General features: G+C 61.7%; 1 protein-coding gene and 1 pseudogene across 1 annotated transcript; one reads left to right on the top strand and one right to left on the bottom strand.

Moving 5' to 3' along the window:
* Positions 1-232: 232 nt before the first annotated feature.
* SSU72 (SSU72 homolog, RNA polymerase II CTD phosphatase) lies at positions 233-23153 on the bottom strand. Its single transcript, XM_016144457.2, has 5 exons — positions 22945-23153; positions 15307-15450; positions 2443-2582; positions 2002-2120; positions 233-678 (listed from the first exon to the last, which is right to left on the bottom strand). Exons 1-5 carry the CDS (start codon positions 23022-23024, stop codon positions 577-579), a joined length of 585 nt encoding a protein of 194 aa, XP_015999943.2. The 5' UTR covers positions 23025-23153; the 3' UTR covers positions 233-576.
* Positions 8726-8844, top strand: LOC118605013 (annotated as a pseudogene).
* Positions 23154-23530: the final 377 nt, after the last annotated feature.

Below are 23530 nucleotides of genomic sequence, written 5' to 3' on the forward strand. Positions count from 1 at the left end.
CGGCGTCGGGGGCCGGGCCCCATCCTTCCAGCAGCCCCAGTGGGCGAAGGGCCCCGGGGTGTGCTGGGCAGCTCGGCCAGACCCACAGGCACTGGACGGTGGTCGCAGAGCTGTCTGCGGGGTGTGCGGGTGGGGTCGGCCCCTGCTCCTGAGGAAGGCGACACAGCACCCAGCCCTCCCTCCTCCAGAGGGACCTGCGTGCGCAGGCCAGGCGGGCACTGGACAAAGGACGTGACCAGCAGCACGTTTATTGAACAGTTGCAGTTTCTCTCCTGAGAAGACACAGTCCGGGGCCCTATGCAGGTGTTCGCACACTCCAGGCGGGCGCGGGCGCAGGGGAGGGGAGCACAACGCAAAACAGGTATGTTGGGGGGACGCACTATAAGCCATTTTCCTTTTTTGGTTAAAGAAAAAAACTTCATACTCAATACCCCACTTGTAAGTAAAAGTGGGATAAAAAGACTTGACTGCTGTCCCCTGGCCTTCCGCCTCGCCCCGTCGCCTCTGGGCCGCGGGTCGGGGTGCAGCCGCCGCCCTCAGGCATCTCAGGAGGGGTGAGCGGGGCAGGCGGGCGGCTCAGTAGAAGCAGACGGTGTGCAGGAAGGCCCGGCCGCTCTTCTCCTCGAACTCCTGCAGCAGCTCGTCGATCTCGTTCTCCATGTCCTCCGTGTGCTGAATCTGCGGACAGAGAGGCCCCGTGAGCGAGGGCGGGGCAGGGGCGGGCGGGGCGCGGGCCGGCAGGCGCCCCACGCCCTTCCCAGGGCAGCCTGCCGGGCGGGACAGGGACTCAGACACCGGGACTCGGCCACCCTGCGCGGTGCGGCTGCGGCCAGGCCTGCTCTCAGGGAGTCACATGGAATCCTCGCCGCCTACACTGTCCCCACACCGCAAATGGCAGGGGCAGACGCAGTCCCTTGCCCGAGGTTGGCAGCGAGGAGCCCACTCCGCTCCCGCAGGGCCTCCTGTGGCCCAAGGGCGCTGAGCTGCACCTGCCGCCTCCACCCACCACTGTCAAGCTCTTGCTCCCACGCAGATGTGGCCAGCTGTCCCCGGGGGAGAACCGCTGTCCTAAAAGGAGCATGTGCTGCCGGGGCAGGCCCAGGGTGGCCCGGATGGCTCCTGAGCACACCCGCACTGACGCGGGCTGGCTAGGGCCGAGGCTGCTCGGTGCCCCCAGGCCCGGCCACCAGGAGGTAAAGACCGGCTCTTACCAGAGTGGCCCAAGGGGAAGTCACGTGTGCACCTCCTAGGACACATCATCACCCCTTCAGCCCTTTCTCCTGCACAACAGCCAGACCATGGGCATGACTGCTGGAGCTTCAGCAGCCACAGTGGGCCATGAGGTGTTGGGAACAAGCTGTGCTGGGGCCCTCACAGAGCAGCCCACTGGGCCTATTTCCAGACTTCTTGGTTAAATTGTTCTCTGCTTTTGGGTCATTCACAGCCAGTTAACCTAAGCGCAGATCCCATGGGTAAAACAGAAGGCAGGCATGCGGTTTCCCCTTGGGTAGGTCCTCCTGCACCACTTGAGACGAAATGTTTTTCTTTGAGCTCAGCTGCACAGTGGCTGAAGCCCAGGGTTTTCCGTACGAAGGCCACGCCGGCCAGGAGTCTGGAATGGCGAGTCCTGCAGGCAAGGACGACGCAGGCTCCCTCAGAGCCCTCTGACACCTTCTTGGGTGTGTCCTAGGAGCACTGGGTGGCACACGCGGCCACCTGCATGAAGCCAGACGCTGAGCAGGTCATGGTGCTTCTATTGAGCTAAGAAAATGCACAAATGTGGACTCAAGCCAGAGCCAGGGAGCAGATTCTCAGGCACCTGGGCGTTTACTTAGGATTTAACGTTTGAAACTAGGCAGACTGAGTCAGATCGTGTGACAATACTACCCTGCAACGCTCACGTGCAGGAAGAGACAGTCCTGGTCACCTCCTTCCAGCAGGGCCTTGGGCCCTGGGCCGTGACCAGGACCCTGCCCGAGCACTGCGGGTGTGGATACTCACGCACTGGCAGAGCTCACAGATGAGGAACGCCCCCAGGGTGGCCTCTTCGTGGTTGTCCTGGATGTCCACGTTGATCACATGCACTGGCTGGCAGGTCTCCTGCTCTCTGGAGTTCAGATCTAGCCAGGGCAAAATGATGCAGATGTCAGGGTCCTCAGAAACAGGTGCAGGGGGACAAGCGCCCACGCTGCTCTGTGCGCCCTGGCCGACTGAGCCTCAGACCACTTCCTCCCCAGGCCATCGCGGGGCGGGGGGGGACACGGAGCAGCCGGGGTGCAGCGCTCGGAGCAGCAGGCCCCAGCCCAGTCCCCACGCGCTCCTCAGGCACCAACGCGACCATGTGCTCGGTGCGGTCGACGCTGCCGTGGCTTTCGGGGGCAGGCTCCCAAACGCGGGGGGGCGGGGGGACGGGTGACCGGGCTGCAGCCGGCCCGCACTCACCTTCCACCACCTGGTCATACACCCGCTCCTCGCAGGTGAGGATCAGGTCGAACAGGTCCTTGCAGTTCTGGAACCTCTCCGGCCGGGGCTTGATTCGCTTATTTCTGTCCAACATGTGCAAGATGCCATTCTGCGTGTAGCTGGTGCTGGGTTAAGGAACTTCTAGGAAGAACCGGTCCCGACGGCGCAGGCACAGCCGCCAGCCCCAAACCCGCAGACTGGCCCCGACCGGCGCCTGGAGGCTTCCACCTTGGCAAGCCGGGCCGCAGCCTTGGGCCGCCGCCGGCCGGGAAACAGACCTCGTGTCTGCGACCAGCAATCACGCCTGCTTCTCCGACCTGGGCCCCTTTCTGCCTTGTCCCCAGCACCTCACTCACACTGACCCCGAGCCCTTCGGCGAGCACAACGCTCACTAGACATCAGAGAAGAGGGGCCAGGCCTCGAGCGTGACAGGGATGCCCCTTGGGAGTTCAGAGAGGACACACAGGCCCTGCCAAGTAGGTGACCCCAGAGCTGGACATACCCCTGCTGAGGGACCCCAGGCAGGGCCACACTCCCATGAACATGGTGGACTGTCTGCCCTCGGGGGCCCTGGGGAGAGAGGTTGCACTTCCTCAGAAGGGACAGAGCCCCAAAGATGAGGGCATGCTCTACGGGCCATCCCGGGCAGAGGGGACAAGCGTCTCGGTGACTCTGTGCTGGGGCGGGCCGGCTGCTCCAGGAACCCCGGAGATACATTCACTGCCTCGCTCTGGTTCTCAGTCATGACGCTTGATGTAAATGAGCTCGTATCACTCAAAATACGCTTCCTGCCCTCCTAGAGAGTGGAAACAGGTTTCAGGGTATATTTAAGTGTTTATCTAAGACTTTTAACTTAAAAAGACAGTGGGCTATGGATTAGTTGTGGGGTGTTCTGGTCCTTGGCATTCCTTAGCTGAGCGTAACAAAGCCACAGCCTGCCCTGGGCCCGCGCCTCCCTGCTGCCGCACGCAGGCCCGTCTTTCCAGAACTTGGTCCTCCAAACACCCGGCGTCGGGGTCCAGAGGAAAGAACTGGGCGGAGGGGACGTCCAGGTCGCTGCCGCGTTGGGAGTTAAGGCTCAAGCGTCCGGTCCGTGGTCAGACTCCCTGCTCGCCCACTGGGGTGGGGGCCGTGCAGCCCTGTGGCATCTGTCCTGAGACCGCCGCCCCGACGAGCACGGCTGCTCGGTGACGGCCCTCGAGAGACGGCCGCCTAGTGCGCAGTGAGGGCCGCAAGGGTCCCGCCGCCGACCGGCAAGCCCTCCCTCCCCCGCGGAGCCGCGTTCAGGCCGCTGACGGGACAAACGAAGCCGCGGGAGGGGCTGGACCCCGACCCTCGCCAGGGTAACAGGACGACGAACAGCTGCCTTTCTTGACTGTTTTCTGGCAAATTCCAGGCTGGACCAGGCAGGACCCAGGACAGGGAGTGCCCATGCTGGGAGCCCTAGAGAAGTCACGGAGCCGCCCCGTCTCGGTTCACAGGGACCCAGAGTCCACTTGAATCCCCACTTCAAACAACAGGGGACAGGAACGGGGAAGAGGGTGGGGTGAGGCCAAGGTCAATGGTGTGTCACCAAGACTAAGCCTTTGTTGGTGGCAAAGTGGCCGATGTGAGGGGCCCCTCTGATCGGGCCACAGGCCAGTGAGGCCATGAGGGGCTTTTAAAGGCAGTGCCCTGTGCGTGGGGTGGGGGGGCGCCGCGGGCGGGCTGCAGACCTCGGGGCGTCAGAAGGGAGCACTTCGTGAACGCCTTCTGGCTGGACAGGGCCTCCCCGTGCTGACGCGGCAGGACGGCCCGGCAGCCCCAGCCCCTCGGGCCTGGCCGTGAGGGGCAAGCCGGCAAAGGCCGAGCCTGGGGACTGGCCGGCGCTGGGGGCCCTGGAAGCCGAGCCACACGGGGGTGCGGGAGGCAAGGACTTGTGATGTTTCCAGAAGCAGCCGCCCCAGCGCACACAGGGCCTGCTACAGCTGACCGTGCTCGGTCAAGGGCTGGAAGACAGGACGAGGCGGGAGGCCAGGCTGAGCCCCCAGCAGACCCCACACGGTTAGATGCCGGCCACCAGCCCCGAAGCCCCTGCTGTCCCCTGTCCCGCCTTCCGCATGACCAGCCCCTGCTCAGCAGCGGGGCTCCCCAAGGGCTTGGCCTCCACAACAGGAACCCTTGATGCTTTCGAGGCCAAGGACACGGGATGAAGCCACTGTCGGGCCGTCTGCACCAGTGGCTCCTCCACACCCGAAGTGACGTCCTGCCTGCTGAGCGCCACGCCGTGCGCGGTGCTGGCCGCCAGCCCTCGCCAGGCCACAGGCGTGGCCTGATCTGAGTGGCGGCCACAGGCCTCCCGGCTCACGCCTGGTGTGGTCTCACCACTGGCCCCTTGGCCTTCAGAGGGCACACGTGTCCACTGCTGTCGCTTGGGGCAGGCGAAGGGTGGCATGCACGTCCCGGGACAGGGCCCTGGTGTGACAGGGGCACTGCGCCGTCACGGGAGGGCCAGTGACACAGGTCTGTTTGGTCCTTGCTGTGCTGGGGCCGAGCGCGTGCTCTCTGGCACCCGCGACCTACGCGCGAGGGGGATGGACACACGGGGCACGAGATCTTTGGCTCCGGGACAGGTTCCTCGAGGGGCGGTCCCGAAAAAGAGGGAGGAGCAGGGCAGTCACGGGAGGTCAGTCTCCCCTCCACAGCCCAAACGCGGCGGCACACGCGGTGCGTGGAGCACGGGGCTCGCATGGCCCGGCCCGGCCCTGTCGCCACACGACGAAGCGGCCGTGCGTGCCCAAGCGTGCGCAGGTGCCGCGGGCCCGTGTGTCCCGCCAGGGGCGCGGATGCCTTCTTGGCCTTGGCCTCATCCTGTGCTCATGTCCTCAGAGCTGAACAGGTTTAGCTGAGGGTGTTTACCTCTGAAGTGGCTTCCCGAGAAGCCGAGCTCCGCAGCGCGCCCGGGCCCGAGGAGGGGCCCTCCACGCGCCGTGGGGGCAGGAGGGTGCGGGCAGTGGGCTCACAGGCGGCTCCCATGGGCGTCTCGGCTCTGAGGGTGGAGCCCAGCGACCAGGAGACCGGGGTGGCTTCCAGGGAACAGGTCCCGGAACGGCTCCCTCGCGGAGCCGTGATTTGAGCAGCAAGGCGGCATGAGGTGTCTCCGCCGGTGGCCCACGATCTGCCCCCACCCTGGGCGCCAGGCCCATGCCAGGCCCGGCTGCGCAGAGGGCCTCCCGACGGCAGGACAGGCGTGTGCCACTCAAGCTGCATCTCCCAGCCAACGTCACCAGTGGAACGCAAGGAAAGACGAGCTGGCAGGACAGACTCAGACAGAAGGACAGCAGCAGGGCCTCCAGGGAACAGGACCCCGAGGGACAGGTCTCAGAACGGGGTGGCAGGGCGAGGGGACCGGTCTCTCCCAGCAACCAGGGAGGGCGGCACCTGTGCCCGGCAGCCACCGCCTTGTCTCGCCCGGGGCCGGCAGGGCGGGCTCTGCCACCCAGCGCAGGCTGGGGCACCTGGCCCTGGGCTCCCTGCTCAGGTCCCGGCTTGGTCCACCTGCCGGTGCATGACAGACAGGACAGGACGCCTCTCGGAGCTGCTTCCAGACGCGCGCTGAACACACACCTTGGTCGGTACCGGCATCCCATCCCCAGATGCCGCCACGCTTACTTCCTCTGTCCCCACTTTCTGCCTCAGCCTCGGGTGTGAACCCCATCCAGAGCGGCCCCGGCTCCCCATGGTGGGCCACACTCAGAGACCCGTGCGGCTTCTGGGCCGCAGTCTAGTTTTACTTCCAGACCTAAGTCTGATCAAACTGAGTTATCAGATGCAAGAACTCTTACGAGGAGACCCAAGTCCCCTCTGGGAAGTTGCCGATAGGTACTGTGGCTCAGCAACACCCAAGCGAGCACCCTCCAGTGGGGACGTGCCTGCCGGAAGGGTCCGGTTGCACTGGGCCCAGGTGGCACTGAGCACAAGGCTGTGGGCCTGCCCCGCCCAGCACCCTTCCCTGCTGGATGGCTGACAGCCAGCCCCCCAGGGCTCTTGCTTCAATGTCAAGGGACCATGCCCCAGGAAGCCCATGGCCACCTACCAACCCCGAATCCCTTGGGAGGCTCTGCCCCCTGCCCGCCTGGTGTGCCCAGCCGGGAACCCCTCTGCAACTGCAGCCTGCCAGGCACCCGCTCCGCAGAGCGCATCAGAGACGGGCAGCTCCTCACCCGGGAGGCGGCCCCACCCCGTCTCGGGATCAGTTCGAGGTTCCTGTTTGAAACCTAGAGTTATTCCGCAGCAGCCGGCACTTGGCCTCCACTTCATTCTCATTGGCCCTGAAGCTTGATGAGGCCTGCGGCCTGGCCAGCTCTGTGACAGACAACTGGGTGGCCGGCGTCCTCCCTGACAACAGGATGTCTGCTCTGCACCCGGGGGGTGGGGGTGGGGGGCGCAGCTTCCGAGTCGTCCATGAGCTGCTGGGACACAGTGTCCAGGGGGAGCGTTGTGACCATCACCAAGCCGAGCACCATGGGCACTGGCGTGGGCCGCGTCACCTCACCTGCCAGGGCCCTGCACCACGCGCTCGAGCTCCTTCGACGGCCACGTCCCCAGAGAGAAGACTGGACATCCCGGACCCCGGAGGCGTGTGTGACAACGGGGAACTGCGTGCCGCACACTCAGCTACCGGAGACCAGGGCAGCTGCAAGTCCACCACGAGGTGTGAAGCATGTGACTCACAGGGAAAGGACGCGAACGAGGAAATCAAACGCCCCCAGGAGCGCCGGTTCCGAACGGCTGGGGCCGCGCAGACCGGCCACTGTGCAGCCGTCGCCGTGGGGCGCCGGCCTGGGACGGGCAAGGGGCAGACCACAGCGGAGGTGACAGACGAGACAGCTCCCCAAACCTCAAAGTTACAGCGGTCGCTCTGGGCCAAAATCAGCAAAAAATGGAATGGAGGGTGGAAAACGAATTCCACATCTGCCTCGTGCCCCCGCGGCGCCAACGCGATGCACGCCCTTGGTCTCCTGGGGGCCCGAGTCGGCCGCTGCGGGCGGCTGTGCCCCAGGGCAGCTCCCCAGTCCCGCTGCCGCTCCCCCCACCCCCACAGGCCCGGCCAGCAGCCGTCACCGGGCCCGGGCCCGATGGCAGCTCCTTAACGACCGTCGGACGAAGGCGGGCAGAGGATGCAGAACCTCCACGAAACCACCACGGGCGGTGCCGGCCCTTCCCCGCGCGGCGCCTCTAGGCCGAAGGGCGGGCTGGAGGGCTCTCACGTCTTGTCCGGGTGCAGCACGAAGATGCCCAGCCTGCCCAGCCTGCCCCCCGCACACGGGGCTCCCTGGAACGGGTGCTTCTGGACATGCCTGCTGCCCAGCGTGGACAGGCCCCTGCGCCGGCCACGGCAGAGGCCGCTGCTCCCCTCGGGCCGAGTACAGGGGGCCCATGGTCACAGCCGGGCCGGAGTGGCGCCGACCCACCCCTGCAGAGAACTGGTAGAAGGCGGTTCCCGTGACCCTTCAGTCCACTGCCACCTCCTTAGAAACCTGGAGGTGGGGACGGTGAGGTCAGAGGTCAGGACCCTGGCTCAGGCTGTCCCTCCTGGCTACTTTAAGCTGGCTGCATGTGAACAGACGACAGGGACGTATCACAACATGCTACCGGACAAGACTAAGTTTTAGCAGGCTTTTAAATAATCAAAACAGTACACTGCCACTTGTCCAAATGGAGTAAAACGCTACATTTATTTAAATTTGAAAATGCAGAAAATCATTTAAAAATTGGCTGCATGATAAAAAGCAGTGGGAAGGTAGTCTCTGTGCTGTTTCAAACAGTCCCCGGCTCTGCTGAGCACCATTAAAGTCATAATCTCAAAACCAAACCAAACGAAAAGAAAGCTGAGCCCCAGGCTGGAGCGTTTCGGTGAAAATAAACTTCTAGAATTTTTTTCTGAGGAAAATCCTGAAATTATGAGTATCTGCAATACCAAATCATTTCTACATAAACAGTTCGAAACCAGACTAAACCCAAACATCGCACTGGGGAGGCCGAGCCCTGCGAGCTGTGACACGGCCCCCTGCCCCGCGTGGCGGCGTGTACTCCGGCTGCCCCCCTCTGACACTAAGTCGGTGACGAACACTCAAGTTCTACCATCGGAAGGCAGCATTCTGCTGGCCGAGAACAGTCTAGAACTCCCCCCTGTGCCCTCCCAGCAGCACCTGAGACAACAGCAAACACTTTGTGGAAAAAAAAAAAACGACCACCTTCCCTCACTGAAATTCATTTTTCAGTCCACGGCCATGCCACCCTGAACAGGCCCGATCCCGGCTGATCTGAGAAGCTAAGCAGGGTCGGGCCTGGTTAGTACTTGGATGGGAGACCACCTAGGAAGACCAGGTGCTGGAGGCGTAAAAAAATTAAAAAATAAGGGACCATAAACTGACAAGGTCCTTGCAATCTGTGAGATCAACCAAGGGTTGGCTCTCCAAAAGAAAAAAAAAATCATTATTTAGTGAATAAAAGAAAAACATGCATTGTTTTCTAAGAAGTTTAAGATAACCTTAAAAAGTCCAAGGTGGCTCCTGGCTAAGTCCTGCCACCATGCCGTCACCGCCGAGCCACCAGTGAGTGTGGACATTCTTGTGAAGGACCAGCCTGCTGTCCGCCTAAGGGGAGGGAGGGTGAGGGGCTTGTCCCAGGGGCCAGTGGTCACTGCAGACCGACCCACCTGCCCGAGCAGGTCCACGTAGGGACCAGCCTGAGCAGCCAGGGCCCACGGCCTTCTAGAAAATACACCAGCAGGAAACAGGGCACTGGGTGTCCCCACTTACCGGGACGTCCCGAGGACTGCCTGAGATTGGAGTGCAGCTTTTCATCAGGACTTCCGTTTTTGTCTTGTGGGGCAATGGTGACACCCAGCGCGTCCTGATGGGGGCGAGGGTGGGGGACGGCTGCGTTCCTGCATGCGCATCAGGGAGAGGCCGACAGCAGGACCCTCGAGCTCAAGGTGACCCCGCTGGCACGGTTACGTGTGTGTGAGCATGGCGTGGCAAAGGCCCGCCCAAAGGTGCTGGCTGACGCGGGGCGTCCCCGGTGTGCAGGGCGTGTGCCCCAGGAGGCCCTGTGAAGACCGTCGCTCAGCGGTCACAGCTGCCCGGAGCCCCGCAGGGAGGCGAGTCCAGGGCAGGGCGCCAGCGGATGCCGTGCGCCGGGCCGAGCGGACCCTATAGTCCCCAGCACAGAGGCACGGCCAGCACCCAAATGAGTGCGGCTGGACTGGCGTGAGGGCTCCCGTGGCCGGCACCCACCACCAAGGCAGGCGGGGAAGCTGGGCCTGCTGTGCCTATGGCCACAGGGCCCCCAGACCCGGCGTCACCTGAGCCCTGCTTCCCTCAGCGCAGCGCACCCCGTGACTGCCACCTGCTCACCAGGGCCTCGGAAGGCTCTCCCCACAGCCCGGATCTGCGCCGCCCAGTCCCCCAGCGCTGGGCTCGCGCCACAAGCCACGGCCACCTTGGAGCTCTGACTTGGGGGTGGGGGTAGGGCGCACTCGTGAGTCACTGACGAGCCAGCAGGTGCTCCCAAGGCGAACCAGGAGGCACCCACCTGGCCCCGCCACGAAGATTCTCTCGTGACCCACTGGATGGGGGCCCTTGGGGACCCTGACAACCCTCGCCTGTGACAGATGCAGGCAATGCCCCCTAAGGGCCCCAACCCATGTCGCGTCTTCGCGGCGGAGCGCGGAGGCTCGTGGACACGTGTCTCCTAGGGCCGCTCCCGGAGCGGCAGACGGGACGCAGTGCTGCCGGGGGGTGGCGCAGTGGCTCTGACCGGCGGACCGTCCCTCTCTCCAGTGGAAGGGACCGAGGCTGCGGACAGGCGGCTCGGGAGGGCAGTCCTGGGGCTGCTGCTCTATGTAGGTTGCCACGAGAGCACAGACACAGCGCGTCGGCCGTCAGGACTGGCACCGGCGGCGGGAACCCCTGGGTGAGCCCCAGCACTCGGGGGAGAGGGAAAGGCAAACAGCTTTAGTCCCAGCAGCTCTGAAATGGCTGAGGACAGCGAGGATCCTCGAGCCACTCAGGGCCGCTCCAGTGAAAGCTTCTGACCTAGTACTTCTTCACAGTAAGAGGTAAATTCAAATTCACTTCGCTAACCATAGCAGTCTTTGCAAAGTGCACAGGCTGCACAAGTGAGAACCAGAGACCCAAGCGAGCCACTGGGCCTGACCTGTCACCCTGACCCACGCCGGGCCAGGCGCTCCAGCGGGGTCTGCATGGCCTTGCGCCAGCCCCATCTTCGGCCAAAATGAGAGCACCGGCGTGGCCCACGTCCCACACGCCCGGCGCTAGCATCTCGGCCGGAGGGGCAGGTGTCCCCCTGGTGCTGGGCGAGCACTCAAGGCAGTGGGCGCGGCCGGTGCAGCTCCAGGATGTCCGGACCTGCGAGCGACCCTGGCAACTAGCGCGGCCAGTCGGCTCTGCTCAGCCCGCGGCATCTGACCCGGCGAGCTGGGCGGACACACGCCACGCGGACAGCGCGGCTACCTTCTGGCGCCATCTGAACAGCTTAAGCCACAACTTACCCTCTAGGCGCGGGCGCGTCTCTAATGCCCGAAAGCTGAAATGTGGCCAGAGTCAGATCGCAGTTTCTCTGGGAGTCGGTGTCAGGCTTGGGGACCCTTTCATTTGTTAAATAGACAACCACTGTCTTCAAAAACTAAAAACACAAGCAGGCTTGGGCCTGGTTAGTACTTGGATGGGAGACCACCTAGGAAGACCAGGTGCTACAGGCGTAAAAAATTTAAAAAATAAGAAAAAAATAAGGGATTGTATGATGACAAGGTCCTAGCAATCTGCGAGGTCAATCAAGGGTTGACTCACTTAAAAAATATATATATCTTTAATTAAATAAATAACTAACTAAAATCACAGGCGTCGACGAGGATGAAGAGAGATGGGGCCAGACGTGGCAGAGGCGAGGAGGGCCTGAGTGTCGAGTGCAGGGTACGGGCGGGCGAAGGCTGGACGGGGACCCGCGCACGGGTGGGCACAGGATGGACAGCGACCAGGACGGAGGCAGAGCTGGGCCGACTGGGGCAGGTGAGCGGGCGCTGGACCGGAACCCCGAGAGCAACCCCCAGGGGCCGGGCTGCCGTCTCCGCCCCCAAGCGCAGCCTGAGAAGCAGGCGCGGGCCACGCGGGCCCGAAGCCGCCCAGAGCAGCTACTGGAGAGGCCGACCGGCCCCAGTCACAGGGCGACGGTGCAGGCGCCTCAGAGAGGGCGGCCGCCTCTCAGGTGTCTGTGTCCACTGACCTCACACCCGCGCCGGTCGGGAGGCCGTGGGGAGTAGTCTCGGGGATCATTTTCGTGTTCGCCTTTTACCCCGAGACGAGAAAACACACAGTGAAGTGGAAATACACGTAAATTAATCGAAAGCCTCAAAGACAGTGAAATGGAGAGGATGGAAATAGCGGAAAAAGCCCTAGACCCCGAAGGTAACTGATTACAGAAGACCCGCGGAGAGACGAGGAGAGTGTGCTGGGCACGGGCTCGCTCGCTGTCTCCCGGCACGTGACAGTCAGGCCCTGGAACGGCTCAGCTGCCTTGGCCTCCGACTCCCGTCGAGGGACAGCTGGCCGCTTACACACTGCACTCACTACATGCAGAGAGCAGCGGCTACCTAAGACCAATGGCTCTGTGATGCGCAAATCGAGTATCTGCTGAAGGTGCTGAGCGGCCATCTAATTTAAACTCACAAGAGCCAACTCCAGAGACTCGGGCGGACCTCCCTGCCCTCCCCGCCATGCCCCCGCTCCTCCCTGGCCGGGGACACGCTCCAGGGTCACAGAATGACCACGCTCACTTTAGAAGGAATGTACGACTTTCACCAGAGGTGCCTGGCGCTCGGCCGCGGACTCGTCTCGGTGGAAGCCGGGACGCCAGACTGCTGGAGCCCCACCCCAGCCCGGGGCCCAGGCCACACGATGCCGCACGGGGACCCGAGCTGAAGTCCTGCTGTACTCAGTGACTGAGACAGAAGGAAGAAGAAAACCGAGGTCAACAGGAAAACGTGGACCCCGAAACGCCCAGTTCCATACGCGCCGTGACACAAACCTCGGCGTCACGTCGGGGGAGGCGGCTGTCACGAGACACCTGCGACCCCATCCACGCGAACACCCAGAAGGGGCTAGTCCAGACAGAAGGGGGCCAGCGGCAGGGGCAGTGACGGGTTCTGACAGGGAGATGAGAACGCTCTGAGATCCGCGCTGGGGCCGCCACACGCCGTGGGCCGCACAGGGACACCGTCTTTACGAAACGGGCAGGTCGCCTCACTGGAAGAAATCGGACACTTCCCGCCCGTGCGCAGAGGGCGGTGAACGCAGATGTCCCAGATGGCTCCCGGGGACAAACGCCGACGTGTCTGCCAACCGACCCGATCCAGGTGGAGCCGGGACAGCTGCTTCGTTCAGTTTCACACGTTTCCAAGTCCACGTCCCCCGCCCCCCACTCACCAGCCCCACTGCCCTCTGGAGTTCCCAAGAACAGGTTCTACAGGGACCAGCACTCGGCCACAAAGAGGTCACCGTGGGCAGGAGGCAGGAGTCTGTCAGTCTCTAAGCCCTGCTCCCTCTAGAGAAAACCGAAATCCAGACCTGCCACCCACAGCCAGGAACCCCGCGCCGCGCTCTGATGCTGACGAGCCCCAGGGCTCACCCCGAGGGGAGCGCACAGGAGACCGAGGCCTGCTACACGGGGCAGACGGCGGAGCGGGTCGGAGCCCACGGGCCGGCTCCAGGGCCTGGCCCCTCGCCGCCAGGCCGCATGGCCTCAACGCCTGGTCCTGCCCAGTAAAGCGGCAGCTCCTAGCGCCATGTCACGCTCCCGTGACAAGCCATTTACTGCGCATTTCTACCTCTGGGTTACGTCCTATTTTCCCAGCTTTCTGCTGCAGGTCACAACAATGGCCGCTTCTGCAGAAGGCCCAGCGCTGTCACGGGCCTGGGCTTTCAGTTCTCAGCTGCGCATCGTCGTGAGCAAACGAGGGAACAGGCAAACAGCAGGCTCCCTGCGGCCGACGCCTGCCCCTGTGCAGACCCCCACCCCATGTCGCCAGGGTTCCCGCCCCCGCTGACCCCAGTCCTCTCCCTCACCTGCAGTGTCTTGCCTGCGTCTAGTGACCCCTGGAGATGTCCCCCCAGTACTTGGGTTGAGCTGAGGACAAGCTCAAGGCTTCTTTGCTCCCCCCCCAACCGCCCAGAAGACAGAAATCCTGCCCAAGAGAAGTCAATAGGCCAGCAGGTGTGTCCCTCCCAGAGCCTCACGAGGGGCAGCCAAAAGGGGAGGGGCTTTCTCACGCAGAGTCCCCAGGAGGCAAACAGTGACAGTGGGCACAGACAGCCGAGCGCCACACCTTGCCCAGGATAGAGCAAGGGCACGCACACACACTCACTTTGTGGGGAGATCGTGGACCTGCATCATCCATGGAGGACGCCCTGAATTCTGAGGCTGCTCTCTGCTCGTGTGGGCCCTCAGGGACAAGCACACCAACCCCTGCTCTATGGCCCTCTGCACATGGTCTGCTTAGTCGAGCGGCCTACTCCCGGAGACGGGGAGACCCGGGCTGCCAGGAATCCCACGATTTGTGATGACAAAGGGGCACGTGCAGGGCAGCACCGGCCGCCGGGGGTGCTGAGTAACGACCCTCAAAACTAGACGGCTCTCCAGGTAGGCTCAGCACTGGCGGAGCTCTGGGAGCCTTTCCTGGGGTGCTCCCGGCCCCCAGGGCCAGCGCTCAGCCCTCTCCTTGGACCAAGGATGCGAGCAGATGTCCTCCCACCTGAGGACAGGATGCGGCGGGCGGCGGCCCGGAAGCACACAGGGAGCTCCTCCCGCAGCAGACTCTGGGGCTGAGAAAAGGGGGCCCCAGAGTGTGCACTGCCCAGGGCTGCTACTGGGACCACGAGTCCCAGGCCTGGGCTCACTGAGTCACGGGCACCCGCACTCACAGGCACAGACTTCCACGTCCGGCTGTGGCAACGACAGGACGTGCGTGTGTTTCTGTCTCGATGCCCCCAGACCACTTTTCGCTGGTCGCCAGGGGAGGAGAGAGCAGGAGGGCAGGACAGAGTGACCGCAGGGCCCTGCTCACACCTGCCAGAATGACGCTCGGGGCCACGGTCAGCTCATGGGCTCGCCTGCAGGTGTAGGAACCATTCGCGGTTTATTAAGATGCGCGCGCAGATGTGCGGTTCACATCTGGCGCAAGTCCTCGCTTGGACTACGCCTGGGCTCCACCCTGGGGACGCCACGCCACCCACTGCAACCCAGGGGACTGCGAAGGCGCACAGGGCGATCACGGAGTCCTGGTCAGAGCCTGAGCAGTGACTGAGTGTCTCAAGCATGCGACTGGCGTCGCTTCACAGAAATCTACGTAAGATGCTCCTCCCTCACACGAGTCCAGGCAGACCAGGCTGCCGTGTCTCCTCCTGACCCTGTATCAGGCCCTCTGGACATCCAGGTGTGCACAGCAGCGGGCCCGCGTGTCAGTCACACCCCCACCCCCGCACACCGCAGGCACACACCTACCTGCAGAGGACAGTGGGCAGCCCTGCAGTGGGACAAGCAACGACTGTGTCCTGCTCCCTCATCTAAGCTGCTTAGTGTCACGTCAGAGCCTCGTCCTGGACTCTGCCAACACGGACGTCACGTCTGGGTCTGCGTGCCCTACGCGCCCACTGCCCTGAACGGTTCCGACCCCCATGCCTACCGACGCGGCCGGCCCCGGAGCAGAGGCCAGGCGAGCACGTCACAGCGCGCCTGCCAGGGACAAGCACACTGGGGCTTTAGAAGGGCGGCCCCCTGGGATACAGTTCTTTGTCTTTCCTAAGGAGGTCATTGTACATCTGATCGTATGTGGTTTTGAAATCGTAAACATTCGGCTTGTCGGGGGCTGGTCCTGGAAGCTTCACGTGGGTTCCTGTTCCAAAGGACCGGACGCTGAATCCCCGTTTGCTGCAAGACACAAGGGACAGGAAGGATCCCAGTCAGATTACAGACAGAACTCTGAACATACGGGGCACGAAATGGCAAAAGGACAACTCGGGGAGCAGCTGATATTTGAGAATGTTTTTCAATCCTTAAACTATTTTATCCACAAATGTAAAAAGCCCGGCAGCATGTCACAGCGGAGCTGCTGCAACCGGTCACAGGGGAGACGCGGAACCCTTGGTCTCGGCTACAGGTCTGCAGCGTCGCCCCAGCTCCGAGGAGCCCCAAAGGGCCCGAGGACGCGCGGGACGGGAGAGCTCGCCCAGAACACCGTCCCGGCCCCGGCCTGTGTCGCATGCAGGCTCACAGGGTCCCCGGTTCCTGATCCCGAAGACAATTCTAAAGACGTGACCGCACGCCCCACCCCAGGACGCCCTGTCTGGCAGGTTCCCCGTGAGCGGGGCTCGCCGAGGAACCAGAGCCAGGTGCCCCGTAGCCTTTAGCATCGTGACGTCGGTGTCCAGGGCCGTGGACACACAGCCCACAGCTGCGGGTACTGTGTGGCCACCTGGGAAATCGAGGACGAGGCATCAGACCAAACACGTTTCCTGGCACGTGGGGGGAAGTGAGTGTGGCCCCATAAGCAAAAACTTACACGAGAAGAAACGCCATCTTTAAAGGGAGACGAGCAAGGACAGACGGCGGCGGCCGAGGCTGCGGCCAGGGGCGCGGGGCTGGGCCGCACGGCACGCCTCCCCCAGCCCGGACCCCAGCCCCCCGCGATGAGACGACGTGTGGGGAGAGGGGCAGTTCCTGCCCAAGGTGGTCACCTCCACCGGAGCGCAGGGAACGGGCTGTCGTCCAGGTGGCAACAGGTAGGCCCTGCTGCCCGACTCCACGCGAGGTGCACGTCACACGGGGACACAGCGGGGCGGCTGGCCTCAGGGCTGGGCACCGCTCCACCCAGACTACCCCCAACATGCAACCCCCGCAGTGCCAAGTGCTCCCCACCCTTCTCAGCCCCCCGTGGCAGCCTAGGGGCTGTGAACCCCGACAGCTTCTGCTGGGGACGGGGACCCTCCTGACACCGCGCAGGTGTGCCCCGCCCCCTCGGTGAGGCGCTGTCCCCTACGGCAAGGACGGGCTCAGGACAGAGGGGAGGAGGGGCTTGGAGGCCCCACACGAGGACCCTGGCCCTGGGCCAGCAGCACCAGCGGCCCCCTGGACAGGATGCCAGGCCGCGGCGCACGCCCTGCAGCGCGAGCAGCCTGGCCCGGGACGGGCGCGCGGGAGGGGAGGGTGGCGGCCGGTGACCACCGAGGAAGGGGGGCGGCGGAGGCGCGCACTGATGCGGCGGTGACGCGTCCGGCCGGTCGGCCTGGCGCAGGCGGCGACCCCTCGAGTGTGAAAGCAGCTGCTCCAGGCCTGTCCCCAGGGCCCGCGGCTTCCACGGGCCCTAGGGCGCAGACTCACCTTGTGGCGGAAGCCCGACTTGCGAACGAGCCACCAAAAGTGAGACTGCACGGAGGCCACCTCGTTTTCCTGCGCCGCGCAGACATCGCCCACTGAAGGCTGTGGCCACCCGCCTCCGCGCCGGGCGCCACCCCCCCACAGGCTCAGATGGCGTTTCTGAGCGATTAAGTATTTCCACTTACGGTGCGCATGCGGTTTTCAGGCCTAACGCTGCGCGTACTCTCACGGGCCACTGTACAGCGAGGACACGCGCTGGGCGGCCCGGCGGTCCTCGCGGCGTGGTGGGGTCCGGGGCCGACCCCGGCAGGGAGCGGGCGAGGGCGCCTCCTGGGGTCAGAGTCAGGAATAACGGCCGACACTACTTTTCTTCTTGATCCGTCAACCACCCAGGAAGCCCACTCTGAAAGGGGTCCCCGAACTTGCCGCCCTCCACTCTGGGCGGCAGGAGGGAGGGCAGCCGGCCAGCGCGGGCGCGTGACGTCCACTCAGACGCCGTCACACGTCGCCTTTGAAAACAAGTATTTTCATGTACCTCAGTGATTTCCTTTTGGTCATTCCTTGGAGGTACTTAGCCAGAATCAAAGAATTGATGCAAATGAGCTCGACTCTTAAATTTATTAAAACGGCCCCAAGCACATCTCCTCTTGGAACACATTAATGAACTACCCAGCGACTAGGTCTTAACTTAGCCAGCAGCAGCAAAGGAAGCCATCAAGTCCCTGGCGGCTGACGGTCCAGAAGTGGGCACCGCCACTCGAGCTGGAGGCAGGCCCACATCCCGTTAGCGTCGACAGTACCTCCCGGGGCTGACCGCAGGCTGGGGACACAGCAGTGGCCGAAACCGACCCAACGCCCTCTCCTCAGGTGCGATGGGGCGGGGGTGGGGGACGAAACAAGCTCCACGCCCGGCACCCAGGACAGTGGGAAGCCACGGGCTGGCGCGGAGGTGACAGGTGCAGAGGCCCTGGGCGGGGCCGAGCGTCCAGCAGCGGGACAGCAGGCATGCCACCTCGACGGTGCCCGCAGGGCTCCCGGGGACCCCAGGCAGGGTCCTCGCCTTCCACCCTGCTGCAGCCGCCTGAGGGCTTGGATGTCGCCACCTGGCAAGGTCCGTCTCCTTCCCTCATCCCACGTAACTCATCCCAAAGATAACTTGGCCCAACCTTCCACCTGGCTGACCTGTGACTAGGCTGCCGAGGGGATCACCTGCTGGGTTTCTACAAGGCCAGGTGGCACTGACTGGCGGAGCTGCCCCCGTTAGAAGCTGCCTGCGCCCTTCCTCGCTGCCCTCCCCAACTCTCTGAAACGTTTGCTGGCCCAGTGAGTTCAAAAATAAAATGAAATGCAGGTTGTTCCTCCCCCAACGAAATGTTCACAAGTGGCAAAAAGGCTAATTAGCAACAGAAGCGCTGTTTCTTCTAAGCTGGTGCAACTGACATAACAGCCCATCTTGTGCGGTGACAACAGTGCAGTGTGACAATTTGTTTCTTACAGACGAGAAATGAGTGCTATAAAAATATCCTGACAACCAAAAGGCTTTGTCTCCAGGGCCAACTGTTTTGTACATTAAACCAACCTCCCAGGCAAGAACTCACCAGAAGCCTTCCCGAGCATCCAGGGCCCGGCCTGACAACCTACTGGAGAAATGGTGGATCGTGGGGACGCAGAACGGTGGCCACTGTCACCCGCTGACTAAAGGCAGAATGACGATGCTAAAATGAACACCCAAAGGATCTTAAGAAAATGGCCTTTTCCTTCTTTCTTTTTCATGGTGTGATTACTGACACAACTTAAAACATTATTTTGGCCAAGACTGAAACCCGAGGCCCATCGCCGCCCTTCCGAAGGGGCGGCCCATGAGGTTACCTGCACAGCAGGCCGACCCCTCTCTGCTCCTCGGCCCCATGTCTACCTCTGCGGTGACCTCACGCTCAGACACGAGCCGAATGCTCGAGAGCAATCACACCCAAGTGCCCGCCTGTGACTTCACTGTGGCCAAGACTGAGAAGACACACGTTCCAACAGAACTGGCGTTCTCCCTAGCAAAAGGAGGGGCCTAAACATACTTCGATTTTCTGGGATTTTATTCTTATCCTCCCAGCAGGCCAAGAATGAAACCGAGCAGCTTCCAAGCATGTGATCTGTGTCGACTTGGTGACAAATGTGTCAGTTGCCCAGTCAGTGCCCTGCTTACATGTCCCTCCTCCAGGCCCACTGTTCTTCAACCCTGGCTTCCTACCGGCCCCCTTGCTCTGTGCGCCCCTTGCGGGCCTCCCCGTGGGCCTCCCCTGCACACAGCACGGAGCAGGCCCCCCGCGTCCGGGGCTTCAGACGGCCCCGCAGCACGACGACCGATCAGCGTGCCCCCTTCCAGCACCGACACTAAACAGTGTGAGCACGGGCAGGCCACTCACCTGCCGAGCCTGCTCTGGGCCCCACCTGTCCTCTCTGTAAGCGGCTGGGGACGGTCCTACTGCAGGGAAGGACATTTTAGCTGTTGGACTGTTACCAGTCTTGTCTCAAAGGTCCCATTCAAACAGACTCTCCCTCCCTCCAGCCACCCCCAGGGCCACCTTTTGAAGGCAAAAAAAGGAAGTGGTCTCTTAACACCTGCGGGCAAACGTGCCCCCTGTACCTCTGCCATTCTTAGGAGGTCCCAGCACCTCTCTCTGTGCAGCCTGGGGCCCACAGGCTCGCCATGACACTGCGACATGGGAGTCCGCCCCCAATGGGAGAGCCACGGGGCCTCAGCTGACTGTCCCCACACCCTGGACCCGTCTTCAGCCCGCTTTTCCCCATCGGAGTCGCAGTGTGACTCACCCGCCATGCCCAGAGCCCCCTAGTGTCACGCACCAGCCGGGACTTCCTGCTCTGCGTGTTCTGTCCTCACCGTGCAGGTGCGGCCGACCTCAGCGCTGCCAGGACGCAGCGGGTGGGGTCTGGAAAGCACTCGGCCCAGGGGAGAGCGAGAGGGGGACTCGGGCCTGCTTCTCCCACACCCGCTCCCAGAGCCACACTGCCCAGCGAGCTGCGCTGGAAACGGCCTGAGAACCCATCCACCGCTTTATCAGACTGTCTTTAGATACTGTTTTCAGTGGCTACTATTAAAAATGTAGCTTCCGAAGATCGACATGCCCCTTAGCATCTAGGAGACAGTTTGGAACAAAAAAATTAACCGGCTCCAAAGGGCACCCTTAATCCATGGAGTACAGAAACGGGAGATCCAATGGAAACACAACAGTCATCCACATTCCTAACCCCCCTAGGACTGATATATTTGAAACGATTCAGTCTCGTCATCGCCCAGGGAATGTGATGCCTCGCTACAGGGAGCACCAACATTTATTACTACTTGTATTTTACCTGTCGGAAAAAGTGGGAGCTGATTTTCAATGGGGTTTCACCGATCACCTGCCTACTGTGCACGTTTAGTTAGTGGCATTCCTGTCGATGTTTCACTTCGGAAGTCTTCCTATGCATAGTTTTTTGTTTGTAACCAAACTACACAGTTTTCCTGCTTTTTTACTTATCACATCATTTCCTACACTTTCCACAGACGTCGCCCTTAAGGATTAAGTCTCTAAAGCCAACTTTCGTAAGGTCTCCTAGCTGTAACAGAAAACGATCGCGCCTTTTTTTTTTTTTTTACACGCCTACAGCACCTGGTATTTCTAGGTAGTCACCCATTCAAGTACTAACCAAGCCTGGCATACATTTCTTAAAGATGCTTTTAAGCCCCATAAAAAATCCAAATAAAAAGAGCCACAAATTTCTCCTCAAAAGTGAAAGTGACATGAAAAGTTGTTCAATCTCAATTGCGATTTTAAAACTAAAGGTGACATGTATTTTTTGCCCTGCTAACATGAAAAAGTAAAAATAACACTCAGATTTTGAGGAAATGGGAATTCTGAAAATAGGTATTTTCTGAAAGGCAGACTGGCCAAAATGTATGAAATGTAAAACATGCCTACCTCTGACTTGGCAATTTCACCCCTAGGAATTTATGCCAAGGAAATCCAAGAGAAGTGAACAAAGATGTTTATATGACACAAAGATGTTGATATTGTAAGACTGAAAAATAAAAAGCCCAAATATCTATCAACGGGCGATTGGGCAACAAATTCAGCGCGACACAGAGTTTCTCTGGACTGGCCAGTTTCACAGTCCCGGCCACTACTCAGTACAAACAGATGTATTCAAATTCCACACATCAAAACGAAAGCAGAAATAGATACTGAAATCGAACTATGTTCACAACATCACATGAAGAGAGAAACGAGGTTATTTCGGTCTCCCTTAGGCGTGGGTACGCGGACACTTTGATCTTTACCTTCTTCATCTTCCTTGTATTTTCTACAGTGAGAATTTTTTTGCAACAAGCAAACACTATTTTAAGAAAAACACCCAACATAACTTGACATTCACAAGATATCAATAACGTGTTATCCTGAACTTGGTTCCTTTGCCTTCATTCTGAGTCTGTTCTTTCGATGAGTCAATTTGAAAGGCAGTAAAACAGGTGAAAGCGCACGCAAGAAGTCCTACTCGGTGACCACTCCGCAGGGCTCTTCTGCAGCCCCCTGTACACAGGAGACGCAACGCCCAGCTGGCTCCGGCCACTCCGAACGAGGGCTTGTCGTGTTGTAGTGGCTGTCTCAGCAAGTCAGACACGCGTACCTGAAACCAATTTCACTAACAAAGTCCACAGGTAATTCGGGTTTTCCTCTGCAGAGACTCCATCTCGAATTTGTCGTGCAGATAAAAGCGCTGAAACAAAGGCTCACCGTCCAGGATCGGAGGACAGCGGTCCCCGTCAACTGTTCTTCTCACCGAAGATGTCACATTTTATTTTCCTTGAGTCATTTTCCGGGAGTGTAAACTTTGCATTCTTTTGCTTAAATTTACCAAACTTTCAGTGACTAAACACATAAATGCAGTTTGGGGATCTAACCCAGCACAATAATTCTACTACATTTCTAATTCTGAAGTAACTTTACAGTTTAAAAGTTTTGGTTTAAAATCTACTTTACATCAGTTTTTTAGGTTCAAAGCGTATCACACTCTACTAAAAAATGGCATTAAGGGATACTGCGACAGTGTGGTAGATGCTGGGAAGAATTAAACTCGTAATTAGCGGGTGGTGGACATCCGACGCTTCCAGCTTCAACAACAAAAAAATAAACTAGAGAGTGGAAGAATTCTAATCTCCCTGCTCCTCAGGGTGTCACGCGAGGCGCGTCCTCCTTTAACATCCGCATACAGAATCTTCGGGAGAAAAGGCAGCTTCTATTCTGTTTTCTTATCAAAACTGTATATACTGCACTTTTATTAAACACCAGGGTCACGAAAGAGTACTGAAATATAAACTAGCAGCTCCAAACCGAACCCGAGTGCGGTCCAGAAATCATCTCCTGGAAGCTTTCTAGAAGGATGGATGGGAGGCTTTTCCTCAGGAAGACTTGCAAATACAGACAGACGCAAAAACGCAAATTCAAGAAGTTAACAAAACAGGCCTTTCCGGTTTCTCTCACGGACTTGCTCTGTCTTGATGTTCTGCCGTGCACGCTTCCCAGACTTGGTAAATGACGACACGCGCGGGGACGGTCGTGGGACACCACCGTCCCGCAGGCCCTAACCGCGGCCCCGGCCCCCGACGCCCCCCGCAGGCGCTCACGGGAGGCCCGCGCTTCCGGAGGCCCCGACCTGCGCGCACGCCGCCGCGTCGGCCTTCGGGTTTCCCAGACCCGGGAACATTTCGAATCGAAACCTGAATTTTCCCGCGGGGCGAGGCACACCCGGGGCACCGCGCGGCCGACCGAGCCCTGTCGACTCCTCGCTGCTCTCGGTCCCCGGAGCCCGGGCGCCCGGACGCGGGGCCGCCCCGCCCCGCCCGCCCGTCCGTCCGCCGGCGTCGGGCCGGCGGGGCCGGGCTGGGACCGCCTAGCAGGGGAACGCCGGGGCGGCCGCTGCCCAGCACGGACCGCGGAGGGCGGAGTGGCCGGCGTCCGGCGGGCAGCGCGGGGCCGGCGCAGCGGCCCCAACTACCTGAGGATGTTGTGCGCCTCCATGCTCCGGTTCTGGTTGCTCGAGCACACCACCGCCACCCGCAGCGGCGACGACGGCATGGCGGCGGCCGCCCCGTCCGCACTCGCCCGCGCCGGCACTCCCGCCCGGCCGCGGCGCTTCCGCGAAGGCAAGATGGCGGCCGCGGCGCCCGGAAGTCGTAACGCGGAAGCGGCGGCGGCGGCGACGTAGGGCGTCGGGACGCGCGGGCGCGCGCCCGGCGTCGCCGCGGCCCCCACGCGCCGGCCCCAAGCGCCCGGCCGCGGCCGAGGGCGGCGCAGCCCGCGGGCGCCGGGCTGGCGAGCGCGCCGCGGCTCCGGGCGTGCGCGGCCGCGGCCCGCGCCCCTTACGGGGCCGCCCGCCTGCCGCGGCGGCGCCCTGACGTCACCGCGCCTCGCCGCCGTCGCCGGCAGTGACACGGAGGCTCCGCGCCCGGTTCGTCGCCGGCAGTGACGCCGCGCCCGCCCCGCCCGGCGTCGGGGCGGGCGGGGCGCGGGCCGGCGCCCCCCGGGGCGGCTCTCCGCGCTCCTGCCCGCCCCGGCCCCCGGCCGGCCCCCTGCGCCGCCCC

The sequence above is a fragment of the Rousettus aegyptiacus genome, unplaced genomic scaffold (assembly GCF_014176215.1).
Source record: "Rousettus aegyptiacus isolate mRouAeg1 unplaced genomic scaffold, mRouAeg1.p scaffold_m13_p_1, whole genome shotgun sequence".
NCBI classification, from domain to species: domain Eukaryota; kingdom Metazoa; phylum Chordata; class Mammalia; order Chiroptera; family Pteropodidae; genus Rousettus; species Rousettus aegyptiacus.

What these genes read in the sequence shown, in the direction of transcription:
- SSU72 (XM_016144457.2), bottom strand. Translation starts at nt 23,024, where the DNA reads ATGCCGTCGTCGCCGCTGCGGGTGGCGGTGGTGTGCTCGAGCAACCAG. An exon ending in CTTAGGAAAGACAAAGAACT is followed by an intron (nt 2,583 to 15,306) that starts GTATCCCAGGGG and finishes ACCCAGCACCAG; the next exon opens with CTACACGCAGAATGGCATCT. An exon ending in TCTGTGAGCTCTGCCAGTGC is followed by an intron (nt 679 to 2,001) that starts GTGAGTATCCAC and finishes CTCTGTCCGCAG; the next exon opens with ATTCAGCACACGGAGGACAT.